This window comes from Onychostruthus taczanowskii, unplaced genomic scaffold (genome assembly GCF_017590055.1).
Source record: "Onychostruthus taczanowskii isolate IOZ18803 unplaced genomic scaffold, ASM1759005v1 scaffold20, whole genome shotgun sequence".
In the NCBI taxonomy this organism is placed as follows: Eukaryota; Metazoa; Chordata; class Aves; order Passeriformes; family Passeridae; genus Onychostruthus; species Onychostruthus taczanowskii.
The window spans coordinates 3,961,090-3,975,209 of record NW_024499240.1 but is presented as its reverse complement, the minus strand read 5'-3'; the positions used below and the strand labels follow the sequence as shown (position 1 = coordinate 3,975,209).

At 37.5% G+C, this 14,120-nt stretch overlaps 1 protein-coding gene across 1 annotated transcript in view; it reads right to left on the bottom strand.

Annotated features, from left to right (window-relative positions):
* MYO3B (myosin IIIB) overlaps nt 1-14,120 on the bottom strand; it is a 198,183-nt gene that overhangs the window by 86,322 nt on the left and 97,741 nt on the right. The window contains exons 17-26 of the mRNA XM_041403364.1: nt 13,068-13,151; nt 12,190-12,392; nt 11,724-11,822; nt 11,012-11,126; nt 10,512-10,638; nt 10,158-10,368; nt 8,961-9,108; nt 8,571-8,724; nt 6,123-6,211; nt 4,517-4,646 (exon numbers count right to left, since the gene is read on the bottom strand). Coding sequence (XP_041259298.1) covers nt 4,517-4,646; nt 6,123-6,211; nt 8,571-8,724; nt 8,961-9,108; nt 10,158-10,368; nt 10,512-10,638; nt 11,012-11,126; nt 11,724-11,822; nt 12,190-12,392; nt 13,068-13,151 — 1,360 coding nt within the window. The remainder of the gene's footprint in view (nt 1-4,516; nt 4,647-6,122; nt 6,212-8,570; nt 8,725-8,960; nt 9,109-10,157; nt 10,369-10,511; nt 10,639-11,011; nt 11,127-11,723; nt 11,823-12,189; nt 12,393-13,067; nt 13,152-14,120) is intronic.

Genomic DNA, 14,120 nt, shown 5'->3' with positions numbered 1-14,120 from the left:
ATACACTAAACCCACATGGAATCATGCTGTATTTCAGTAAATGACACACACCAAACCAAGAGACCTACCACTACATATTGCTAGAGCAGTATGTGCTCAGCAGGAGTGCACAGTGACAAACATGACAGCTCAAACCTACGATTCCACTGAAAACAATGGCAAAGCAGCTATGATTTTGACTTGCCAAGATTACACTCCATGTATGCCCAGCAGTACCTGTTCATGGGACTGAAATGCAAGAAAATCTCTTTCCTACGGTTTCTGACTCATCATGAGGAATCACACGGTATCACACTTACACACCAGCTACACACAAGTTAAAGTTAGTACTCTTGTCATCAAGAAGTGGTGAAAAGCAGTTCTCTAAAATGATTTTGCAAAAGGCCATAGTTCTTTTGTTCTGTAGTGTGCATAAAGCTAACCTGAAACATTTTTTTTCACATTCTCTCTTAGCACATGGTCCATTAGTTGTTTGTTTTGGTTTGGTAAACAAACATACACTATTTATAATTACTTTTCATCTAAGGTTTGTAAGCGAGATTAGAGACTCAAAGGCAGAAAGAACACAGACTAAAAATCAATATTGAGGAGGGGAAATGACCTTTAGACAGGTGAATTATACATAATTTGTGTCTGGAAAAAATTCTTCTTTGGACAAAAAAATTACCTTGTTAAAACACGACTAACCAAACCCTTCATCCCAGCTGTGAAAACTCTCATTCCAATTCTCTTTGACAGAGAATTATATTTATGTTTAAATATATATTATATTTATGATTAAATATATATGCACCACGTACAAGGGGTGTTTTTAAGCAATGATATACTGCTACTCCATTACCCTAATCCATGAGCAATAACCAATGCTACTTCAATTATTAGATATGATGTTGCTGCTGTAGTATTTCTTCTGCTTGTATTTCTTCTCTGTAGCCAAGCAAAACCCCTACTGATCCTCAGAGCAAGGACAAGGATGTTTTGCAGCATTTCTACTTTTCTGATGGGAAGGCTGGAGGATTTCCCTTTCCCTTCCCTGCAGAAGATAACTTTCTCAAAGTTGTAAAGGTCTGTGAGTCATGGCAAGGACAAAAGTCTGCAGAGATTGTGTTTCAAGATTAGAAGATCTTGTTATGATGCAGCTTTTCTAAGAAAATAAAAACCTTGCAGTCTCAAAAACCCCCAAGTAATCCAACAATATTACCCCTTACAGGTGATGCTGCAAAAAATATCAAGTATCAGGACAGTGAACAAAATGGTCTGACTCCTCAATGGTGAATGTACCAAGGATGTCCTTAATTTTTCCAGCAGAAATCCTCTCTTGTTACAAGGGGGCTCTATTTTCTACTTCATGTGATTCCTTTTCTCTCTGATGCTTTACCAGGAACAGTGATAAACTAAACCTAGAGACAATCAGGAATATATTCTATCTAAATGGGAACACGCATATTCATCTACAGTAGTGGCAGCACAAGAAGCTGTGTCTATAGAAAAAAAGTGACAGCTATGGAAGCAAATGGGAGAACTGTTAGGTTAAATCAGAATACATTAATTCAATTTTGAAGTTAAAGGTCCCTAGAAAGTGCAGATTTCAAAACACACTGAACATGACTAAATTTCCACTGAAAGATGACAAAACAAGCTGTATATGCTACAAAATTGGTTCCAGAATGTTTAAGTTCCTGTGTCTCATATGAGTAGTTGCATACTCTATTAACAATAAATTACTATTACAAATGTATATTTAATGTCCCGCTGTTAATTTCTGGCCCTTTAAACTGCACAGACTGCTACTGTGAAATAGAAGCATTTGTTGAGAAGGGATAAGTGTACTTGATAAATTACAAGGATTAACATGATCTTAAATTAGTAAAAGAATTTAGCTTTTTAGTATTTATTTTCTTGATGCTGTTCAGTTTTTGACAGGGGAAGATATGACAGTTATATAAATATACTTCAAACAGAGGATCATCTCAGGGTGGGAAAGGCATCTTTTTGTTCTTTTTTGTATTTAAAGAACTACATTTTCAGTCCTTGTCAGACGCACGATTTCAGCCTCGCATTCCCTCATGCCTCTGGGATAGCACCACCCAGTGGCTGCAACACGTATGGGAGAGCGCTGCTCGGCAAAACCCACCTACACGGCACATTCCAGAGACAGCTGCCAGCAGATGTGAGAATGTGCTGTCCAAAACACCACACACACTGTCAGAAAGCCCATTTCAAGTCAGGGTTACCTGGAAAGACGGAATATGGCTTCCATGTAAATTACTAACTTTTTATTAGTCAGTAATTGACCAAAAGCTGTCCCAAGATTATCAATCTTAATCTGTACGTTTTTCCGGTTTTCTTTAGGAATGAAGCACGTGTTGAGTGGAGGGAAGAGGGCTAAGAGACAGGGACAGAGTACAATGGGATACGTACACACTCACTATTCTTTTGTTTACAAAAGCATCTTCATAGACAGTTAAAAGAATAGCATTATCTTTCCTCACTGAGCAGATGAAGTAGCATTGCCAGCAATGCCTTCTGTTCTCAGCCAAACCTTTCATTTATCTTGCAAGCAGCCAAAACTAAACCTGGCAACAATTTGATTTTAGAACACAAGAGGCCCCAACACAGGATGTGAGTGTCAATTATATCAGACAGCTGGGAAAAAAGAGCAAAATCACAAAGGCTTTTAAAAAGTAAAAATTACATAAGAGCTTTAAGCTATTCTTATAACACCGTGCATAGAAGCCCATGCACAATAATTTTTTTTATCAGGATGTCCTCTACCAACTTGACAAATACAGAAAATACTTAACTTGCTGTGTGCTCTCCACAGAAAGGTAAATGGAAGGAGAAAGCATTCAATTGATGTAAATGGGAAACAAGGAATATAAGCGACCTAAAAAAGTAGGTAAAATACACCAACACAGTAACTTTACATTAACTGCAATGAGAAGTATCTCTTACTGAACCTTCTATACATCTCAGGCAAAATACTCTAGTTAAGTGCTGCTGCTACTGAAAATAACTCTGTAAGGCCAGAAAAAGATGAATTTGCATGAAGGCATCAGCAATCTGATTTAAAAATAGCAATAAAATAAAAAGTATATTTACAATAATTTGGACTGATAACTGGGACAAAGCACCTAACAGGTTTCATTCTGACAACAGCTCCAAGGTATAAAACAGCTTGTAAAGAGGGGTGTGGAGGAGCATTTCACCATGTGTGAGCTTTCTTTCTTGCTTTGCTTGATCAGAATCTCTTTTATCAATTTAACACAGACTCAAATGTAGAGCAGTAATAGACAGAAAGATCCTTTGTTCCCCACTTGGGCACAAACCAATCCTCCATCATAAACTATATTCCTTTCCATCTAAATTCATTATAGCTGAAAGGAGAAGCAGATTCCTCACTGGATCCTCACCTCTCAGGGACCTCTAGAAGTGTAATTTGAGGTGGAGTAGTTGAAAGCCTTTCAATTACAGGAAAAATTACCCTGTAACAGGAATCTATCTTCTGTAGTATATAAACACATATTATGACATTAATTTTACATCTGCAAAAAACCTCAATATCATTTTATCTCCAGATGTTCTTTTTCTACACAGAAATGTCAAGAGAGGTTATATGCATCACCAGATGCTTGACTGGGTTATTAACAGTCAAGAAATTCAAGGCAGAGAGCTGCTGCACAGGCACAGGATTGCATCTCCAGCCAATGTCCAGTAAGTCTGCCCAGCACTATCTAATGCATCCACCAAGTATTTCTACCTAAACATACAACCTCATCTCCATATGTTAGCTCACAATAATTTTGCAATCTAGTACAATCCATTGTATTTGGATTTAGTATTACATATTTTTCTCACCCATTATGAAAAAGATGCTTTAATAAGTATGAGAGAAATATTCATTTGCTGGCTTGTTTGCATGGATACTGCAGAACTGTCATTTGCATATGGTACTGGCATTCTGGCATCTATCCATGGAGTAATCAAACTTCATCTTGCTGTTTTATTTAGCTACAGATCAGGCACTTTCATGTAAGTCAAAGTCAACAAGCTTTAAATCAACGGAATTACTTCTAACCTATTAGTATATGGGTTTTATAATTTGTAAGAAACTATGTATTACATCAGTGCTTCTCAATAGATGGATATTACCTCCAAAACACCTTGATCTACATCACATGATTTATGAACTGGAAGACATGGTACACAAGAATCTACCAAGTGAGTACTGATCTTAGTAAAGGACTGAGAACTAGAAACTCCCATATTTTTATCCTGCTCTGAGAATGAGCTCTTGCCCTACACATCTGATAATCTCCCTTTCTCTGAAGTCAGGGAAGAATCTTGCCGCACAAGATTCATGAAAGGAAACGAAATCTTGAAATCAGAGAACAAACACTCTGGAAAGCAGATATGATAAAATCATTGAAAAAAAATTATCCAGAATCAAGTAAGAGTTTGAGAGGAACAGGCAGCTGAAGAAGTTCGAATGTTAGCAAAGCTGTGCAGAACATACCCGTTTTTGTTAATGGGCTAGAGAACAGCTGCTGAAGAAGTTTGTTCTCTGAAGTTCGCAACACCACCACTACGTCAGCAGGGAGAGTGTCTCTGTTCTTCTCAAGAAATGCAGAGGCATCATATAATACCTAGTGTGGGAAAACAGAATCAGAAATTTTGATGAAAAGGTTTACCCAAAACTTACTATGTTCTTTAAAACACGAACAGTCAGGATTACCAAGTAGACCAGCTAGCTTGGTCTGAAAAGCAAATGAATTACCTGCAAAGGTCTTAAAAGTGAACTACAGCAGTGTGTTCAGAATGCAAACTGGCTATACAGAGTATCTATATTCATAGAATGCCACTGCATATCAAATTGGGTTAAATGGCTTAAACGATCCTATGCACGATGCAATACAACAGAGATACTTCATTAAAGCTTCAGTTGATCATTTACTTGTGATGTAAGAAATGGTTCTCAGGTGGTCACTTTCTATTGGTTGTCTGCATCAAACCCGTGATCTATAAGTGGACCTGCTGGAGGAACAGTAGAAGTTGGACACAATGTAGGTACATTAAATCAGCTTCTCATGGCACTGAAAACCATATTAGGACAAAAAAACATTCCTCTGTTTCAATTATTTTAATTATTTTCAGTTTTGATTAGAAATTAATGCCTGGATACTTGTATTAATATAAGAATTAGTTAATTTTTCATTTTGTTTAATTGCAATGATTTTTTAGAGATGTTTTATTATCACCTGCAATATTCCTCTCTAGCTCAATTTCCCATTAATTTACACAGAAAGTGAATGTTCTCTGGCAAAAGAAAACTTGGCCAGTATTGTTTTTATTATTTGGCTATGTGGGTATAAAGAATTAACTAAAACTGTGTGAATTTTAATAGTTATCCTTAACAAGACAGAAAGCCTGACCGAAGTTACTAGAATACATCTTAAAATTTTGGAGGCTTATAATGATCCAGAGAAGAGACTTAATCGATAACCACATAAAACATGGATATTTCAATTTAGTCTATGAACAAATATTTGGGTCTGAAACTGCATGCAAAGTTCATGTTATGGTGAAAGCTGGACTGTTACTCCCCATATAAAATAATACGTGAATGTGAACCTCTGAGAACAAAAGATACAAAGTACAAGAAAACACCTCTACTAGCAAGCCCCAGTCTTTCCAATGCACTGTATAGGATTTTAAGTTCTGTTAGATACTGGTTTATATTGCTTTTCATGCCTATACTTTGCATGACACTCTGCAAGACACTCTCACACAGAACTACTGTGGCATTCACATGTTGTTACCAAGCACACAGCCTGCCCTGGCTCCAGAGTCCCTCCTTTGAAATGACTGCAGGACTGGCATTTCTGAGGCCATGTTTCTTGCAGAAAAAAGATGCTTACTGTCCACAGAATCTGTGTAAGAGCCCTAAGGATAGGCTCCAAAATGGACTGCTACACATAAAAGTTTCATTGTAGAGTGTACATTTAAAGAAAGTTTATAATATTTTCTATTAAAATGAGGGGGGAAAGAGCAGAAACTTTGGATAAAAACAAGTGATGACCATACCATTATTATCTAACCTAAAGAAAATCACATGACCTTACCTTTCCAGCATAGTGCTGAATTCCAAATGACAGTTCCACTCCTTTTGGTCTCCAAAAGTATTTGCATCGTAAGTTATCTTCAAACTTATCTAGACATTGAGAAAAGATGTTGATTTAAGTCACAGAGTGATTAATTACAATCTTCATCCTAATTAGCTTGCTAAATTGCTGCTCAAGAAGTCAGAACTGCTATAAACACATATTATCAGATTGCTCAGAAATACCAAGCAGTCACATCTGAATGGAACAATTCATTTTCAACTAGCCCAGTAAGACTGTCTTTAAAATCACTGTTTGTGGATGCTTTTGTACATGGAAAAATGTTAAGTAGGAAGACCCAATGAGAAGATGTGATGATTTCTCATATTTTGCAATGCATCTACTAATGTAGATGCAGGGTTTGGAGTGAGGTTATTTCTTATACATATGTACACTCAAAACTGTGCATATATCACAGTCACTTAAATGCCTACTATTTGTATTTTTTCTATCTTCCTTTCTGCAATCATTTAGCTTTGTGCACCAGGTTTTAAGGATATATTTATGTGCTCAGTCTGGAAATGTCCCTCATGTACCTTTGGACTTCTGCAGAAAAAAAAAGAAGCTTCTCTATAAAACCCCTTCTAAGGAGACTTTCTGTTTCCTGTGATTACCCTAAAGAGCTGACAGAAGAAGGGACACAGGTTTCTAAGAAAAATGTCTTTTATGCCCTGAGATAGTTTGTAGGCTCTTTAATATTTCATAATGAAATTAGTGCTGTCTGTCCAACACTGAGGGCCCAGGTAGCAATTCCTGCCTGCTGAGCCAAGGAAACATCCCTGGAAAGAAGCAGGATCCAAAGGAACCTGAAGTAAGAATTTAGTAAGAATTAGTGTTTATGCAGTGAAACTTGCTTTTATGCTAATTTACCTGAACAAGCAACTAGAGACCTGAGACCAGAATAAATCGATAACATTCTCTGTCATGCTGTGTACATCAGAAAATATTATCAAAATATTTTTTCTAATGTTAGAATCCATTAACATTTTTGTTAGGTTTTTCTTTCTCTTGCCACTTAATCGAGCTTGTATTTAAAGCAAAAAGAACTAAGTTTGGAATTTCTGGAGGCTGGGAAAGAGTCATGGAATTAATTGATTGTCTGGAACACCTGGACAGGGCAAAATATCCCACTCTGCTGTCTGCTTGAGGGACCCTGCTCTGCTGTGTACAGACCAGCAGTAAGGCCGATCAACGCTGGACAAGGGAAAGTACCTCTGGAAGCAGAAGTTCAATAATCAGTATTAACTCATTTATACAAGCCAACAGGGAGGCAGAAAACTTGAGCACACGAAGGAGGACTGTTGGAGGCCCACCCTGGAGTGTGCCCGGTCTGGGGTTCCAGCCGCCGCCCCGAGGTTCCTGCTGCAGCCCAATTCTCCATCCCGCCGCCGCCATTGCCCCATGAGGGAGCAGCGCCCCTGCCGGCCGAGACCGGAACTGCACGGAAGGGGAAGCGCCCGCAGCGGGAGAAGGCGCCACGGGGCTCTGCTCTGCTGCTGCTGCCAGAGTTGTTGGCTCTTCGTCTTGGTATATGTATCTACATGTGTATATATATTAATAAAGAACTGCTATTCCTTTTCCCATATCTTTGCCTGAAAGCCCCTTAATTTCAAAGTTATAATAATAATTCAGAGAGAAAGAGGTCATATTTTCCATTCCAAAGGAGGTGCCTGCCTTCCTTGGCAGACACCTGTGTTTCAAACCAAGACAAGGAGCAGAATCAAACCATAGTACTCATTCTGTCTGTGACCTGAATTCCGGTTTCAACTCAGCCTAGCAGTAGTGAAAAATCTTGTACATGTCTTGTGCAATTTTTCTCTAACAGTTTGGGTCTCTACAGCACATTCCATTGAAGGAAATGGAACTCTTAAAAATGCAGCTCTAGTAAATAACCTCAAGACAACAGCTTTAAACAGGGCATGTGCTGCGTATTTAAAGTTGGCACCAAAATTTGTCAAAATATATGTAAAATATGTATGAAGACAAGGAAATACTCAGCCAAATGGCACACCAGAAATAACATACACTTTCTATTTATGATGAGATAATCTGGAGTGAAGCAGTATTTTCTAATTGGATATAATGGGCCTAGGAGCCTGGGAGGTCTAAATTTTACTTTCAACACAAATGCTACATACACGGACAAGACACAGGATATTTCCTTGTAACATTGAAAAAACAATAATCCCTTGCCACCTAATACTTAAGACAAATTTTCCAATTTGAAAAGGATAGAAAACATGTAAGCAGAGAAAAATTATGACGCACAATGAGAAATATATTAGAACATCAAATTAAATGACACAGCCTCAAGACAACCAGGGCAGGAAAATTTGAATAAAGATGACATTGCACTTATAATGCATTTGTCATTTCCCAGATCTTTCCCAGAGTTTTACTTGCACATACCAACTAAAGTTAGGTCTGTAGCCTGAGGAAATCGACTTTCTTCATCTAGCAGAGACAGGAGACCCATTGGTTTCTGAAGGAACATATCTAGAAGTGGACGGTTGTCCTCATACTCCACTGTAGTGGCATCAATTCCCTCACTCTGATATTCCATCTACAAAAGTCACCAGCACAGTTTTAATACTGAAACAGTAAAAGCAACATGATCATTAGAGCATTTATGATGCACAGCAATGCTCTGTAGGCCTCAACAACATTATTTACAAAACTGCGACAGAACAATGTCATTATCTCACATTTAAAGCACATACTCATTTTATAAAGTAGTCCTCAATATGATTATGCTGTAGGATTCTGGATTCATCTAGACCTCAACAGAGTTGAATTTACCTGTTCCAGTGCAAAAATGTGTTGATTGAAATAAAACTGGATCTGTTCATTAGCAATATTTATGCACAGCTGTTCAAAAGAATTTCTTGTGAAGTTCTCAAATCCAAATATGTCTAGTATCCCAACATTCATCCCACTTTCAGCATTGCTGCATGTGAAGATACAAACAAAATTCATTAAGGGCAACACCAAGCTAAAATAAAAATAAATTTGCTAACTAAGTTTGTATAACTAATTCACTCTGCTACAAAAATAAAGGAGGAAAAGTATGCATAAACCTAAGATAACTTGTGCATTTGTTTAGCATTGCTAAGTCTTCTGTTTTCCACTTGCTTCTTGCAAATTTTCATGAAGAAGGTAGGAAAATCATAGGTACAGAGTAACAGACACTTAGCAGCCATATTGAAACAAGGGGTTTCAGTAGGCAGATCCCAAATAAAATCTACTGTCCGCTCCTCCAGGCAGAGAAAAGGTGTCAAGGTTTAATGGTATGTTTTCCCTACACTTATTCAGAAGGGTAATTACCAAATCTGCTGCTGGACTGTTAATAGTCCATGTGCTAACTCAAGTACACTCAATGACTACCAGAACTGCATGAAATGATGAGAATATGTCTATATGACATAGTGAAGCAGCAAGTAGAGATCTCAGATCAGAGGCATTTTCACATTTGCTGAGAGGTTCCCTTGCTTCTAAAATCTCTACAGCTTCTTCAAAAGATCAGTGCCTGGCAATGAAATCATAAGGATGTGCAATATAATGTTTCTGTAATTGTAAAAAAAATAATTAAATAATCACATCTCAAGTAGCAACACAATAATAATCTGAAATCTGCATTTATTACTTGCTTACAAAAGCAGGACTGTGTACTGAATCTTTTCAGTGTACTTTAATTATTTATCAGTCTTTTGTATGATTTTCGTGTTCACTACACAGGAAGCATCCTTCAAAAAAACTGGACAGCACTTCAACCACCCAATTTCCATTGACTTCAGCAGCTAAATTCTATTCAGCTCTTTGAAAATGATGGGCTTAATGTCCTGGAAACAGGATTCAGTATCACAGCATGAAAGCCATTCTGAAGCCTTAGCCAAAATAAACACAGCACTTTTTCTGCAAAATCAAAAATATACAAATGGATGAACCCATCCGACATATGCACAGTAAGTACACATGATTCAGTGATGTGTAACTTGCCATATATTTTTCTCTGGCTGAAGCAGCGTATTAATACGGTTTACGATCCAGCTGAAGAGCCGGCCATAAAGAGCTTTCGACATGGCATCCCGCACGTCCGCTGCTTTGTCCACGGTGTTCGTCCGGATTATAGTCTCGCCCCGTGTTACAACACAGTGGGAGGTTAGGGCTTCTTGAAGTTCTTCTGACCCAATGCTCAGTAGTGCAGCAGCTAAAAGACAGTGGAAAAAGACACACAGTTGTGATTATGCAGCAGAAATCACCAGCATTGACCAACTGCTACCATGAGCTAGAGACTGTCACAAATAGAGTCACGTTGCATATACACAACTGACAAGGTTGAAAGATATATACCATTATCCAAGGCTTCTGGGTTAGGAACCTCACTTTTATCTGTTTGGTGTTGTGAAGAAATAGCAGCAAATTCAATATTTCCAGTATTTAAGATTCCAGTCAGTATTCTGTATACTGAATACACTTCCTGTAAAAGATGACAAGAAGCACTTTTAAGGAATTCAGTTAGACACATACATCATATTTAGGCTATGAAGGAAAAACATAATGGATACTGGAATGGATATTAAAGCTTATAGCTTTTTCTGAGCCCAAGACCTACAAGTTCAAGTAAGCTTCTACTTACACAAGAAATAGCGCAACAGAATTTCCTGAGTATTAACTGGGACCTCAGGCTGGTCTTGCCTTCTGAATGGGGGGTTATGTTTTCACAGTTCACTTCTGTCATAACAGAGATTTTGTGGCTCACAAAATTTTGTACATCCACAAAACCAAAGGGCAGCACTGGAGGTGGTTTTCATAAATAAGGTCAGTAATGGTTTAGCAACTGAATCTCTTACCTCATCAGTAAATCCTATAATTCTAAAACAATGCTGAATTGCTTCAAATTGTCTTCCATAGGAATCTTTAGTAACAATATCATGCATTACTCTTCCAGTTTCATTATCAATATATCTAAACAGAGTGGGAGAAAGAAGGCATCACACTACCACATATGCCAATACAAGCTCCAGTGACTTAAATGCAAGTACCTCAGTAACTGGAAAGAACAGTTATCTCAATAACTTTCAATTATATAGTTTGATGCTAATTCATAAGAAGCTTTTGTTTCTGTTGCATTAACATCTGCATTATTCTTTGTTGATGTCTAATAATGTTACCAACAATTCACACACATCACCTCACCCAGTATAGATCAGATGCACTCAGAGTACAAGCATCCATTAAAAACCTCCAAAGCATATTCTGGGTTCTTCCTGAACCTGAAGCATTATGGTAAGAAATCATAAGGAGGGTTGTCTGCATTTGAAAGTATGACAAAATATCTACATAATGAGCTTGGTTTTTCCTCCTTCTGTTTTAATAGTTCAACTTCTCAAAGGCAAATAATTTAATGCCTTAGTGTCCATCTTCTTCCCACCTTGGGAGGATTAATAAAGATCCTTAAGGAATGGAGAAGGATTAAGAGAGATTTGAAGGCATCATACTGAATGCAAGTGCTGATCAATAGCTAATTACCATGAGCAATTAAAACAAGTGAGCAATAGTTACCTAGGGGGCTTTTTATCAGGAAGTCTATATTCAGAAAGTTTCTTCTGATGATAAAGGCCAGCATAAATATAATAAAATATATGGAAATTTTTTTCTCCCCTGGGAAAAAAAAAAAAAGTATCCTTTTAAAACACCTGTGTTTGTTCGTGTGGCATCTTGTACAACAAATGTAAAAGTAGTTCTTATAATGAGCTCACTGAAGCAAGGTAGCAAATCTCCCACTTGTTTTAATAGTGTAGGATTAGCAGCTCTGAAACACAGAAAACCCAGTGAACACAACATTACCCCAAAGAACTAAGTGGCTCTGGTTTCAACTCCAGAAGAACAGAACTATTCTTGTTGTCATAGCACAAAGGATTTTTATTTTAGCAGAAGACAGAAAAGTATCTAAACCACAGAATTTTTGATAATTAAATAAATTCAAACACTACATAAATACTACAGGACAGACAATTAATATACCTACACAGCCTGTTTTATGACCCTTGATTTTTCAAGTAGATATTCAGAAATCTTTGCCCCCATGACAGCTCCTGTAGGTGTAAACATCATTTCCAGATATTTTCCAAAGCGACTTGAGTTGTCATTGATGGCAGTGCAGGCATTTCCAAATGCTTCAACCAGAGGATTCACCTGAAGAATCTTCTCACGCAAAGCACGGTTATTGGCCTTGACCGAAGAGATACAAATCAGAAGGATAATTAAAAAGAATATAATGCTTACCACCAATCCAATTCTTGCTCCAGAAGCAAAGAATCCTTTTCTCATGCTTGTATGGCATTAAGTACTGTGCTAACCTTTCTATTTATACAACAAGAGGTCTAACAAAATAAAATCTCCCACAGGTAGCAAAATACAGATTCTTCTTTCTCTGCAACTGTTACACCTTTGACTTGTTTTATAAAAGTTAAGAGTACCAAAAGCACAATGGACAAAAGATGCGTACTTAGGGTTAAGCTGACATGCTTAATTTTCCAATTATTTTGTGTTAGTAGTATTACTTATAACATTTGAATGTGTAAGAGCTTCTAAGATTAGAGCCACAATAACAGTTTTCATTCTTTACTGTATAAATAATTTTATATGTGATAAACACTGCACATAGCTACAGGTACTGAACACTCATAATCTGGCACCTTCTCTTCAAAAAACTATTGACTGGCTTGGTGTGAGTCACACTTTTGCATCTTAATTCAATACTCTCACATGCATGATTACTATGCCCCTAAATCAAGTGTGACAATTCACACGAACAGCTTTAAGTATTAAAGACTAAATAAAGTGAACATTGGGGTAGGGTTGGGAGGATTTCTTCATAATTTTACATAATTGGCTAGGAAATACCTTTCCCAAGAAGGTCAAATGTTGGACGATCAGATGGGCACTTTCTGTCTTTCCAGCACCACTTTCCCCACTGATGATAATGCACTGAACACACAAAACAAAATAATATTTAAGTGCATAGTTCACCATATGGTTGTTTTCTGCTGTTACTACTCCTACCTATTATTTCATGTTTGGTACCAAAACTATAGAATACTTTAAGGGTCAACTCCCTTCTGAAAGGAGATATCAGCAAAGGCTCAGTGTAGTAATTTATTCCCTAGATTGCTAAAAGAAAGCATTTTTCAATGCCTGATCCCAAGGTGCATGTGTGAATTTTGAAGGGCTAGAACACATAAACAAGTGACCATGACTGAGCTCACTGCATTGACTTCATATGAATCACAGGGTACAGCTATTTTTGACACACTGACCAAAAGCTTGCTCTAAAAAATAATCTTAAATAATAGGTCCTGTGGAGAGAGGCTATTCTGTAGGTGAGGCTGATATTCAAGCCAGAACAGCAAACTAGCACCTAAGTTTCAGAAAAATGTGCAACTGTTCACTGGGTGATTCTGGGAGGACAAATCCACCTTCTACCTGTGTCAGCAGTCCTTAACACATGGTATTTTATAGGCTCTTCAAAAGGCTTCCAGACTCAAGAGGCCACCTAGAATGCTCTAAACCACTTTCCCTCTCTCTGCTGTTATGCTTCACAGGCAAAATGGAATTTGAAAACCAGTTTCCAACCTGAACACTGAAGACTGCAGATCATGGAAAGTTTGAATTCTAACAGCATTTATTATTACCCTTTTTTCCCCATGTATTCTACAGACCACCAGTACAAATATTGTTCTACTTAAGGCACATTATCAACTGACATATGATTCAAATGTTAACACTGAGCAGTTGCATAGGTTCACAGGTTTTTATGCAAACATCCAAAAACTATTTGCATGATACTGTGTATACACAAGATTCTTTGCTAGGAAAAGATACAAGGTCCTAAAGTACTTGATGCAATGCCCCTTCATATAGAACTGAGCTTTGTGAAAAGGTTTGAAAGATGCAGCA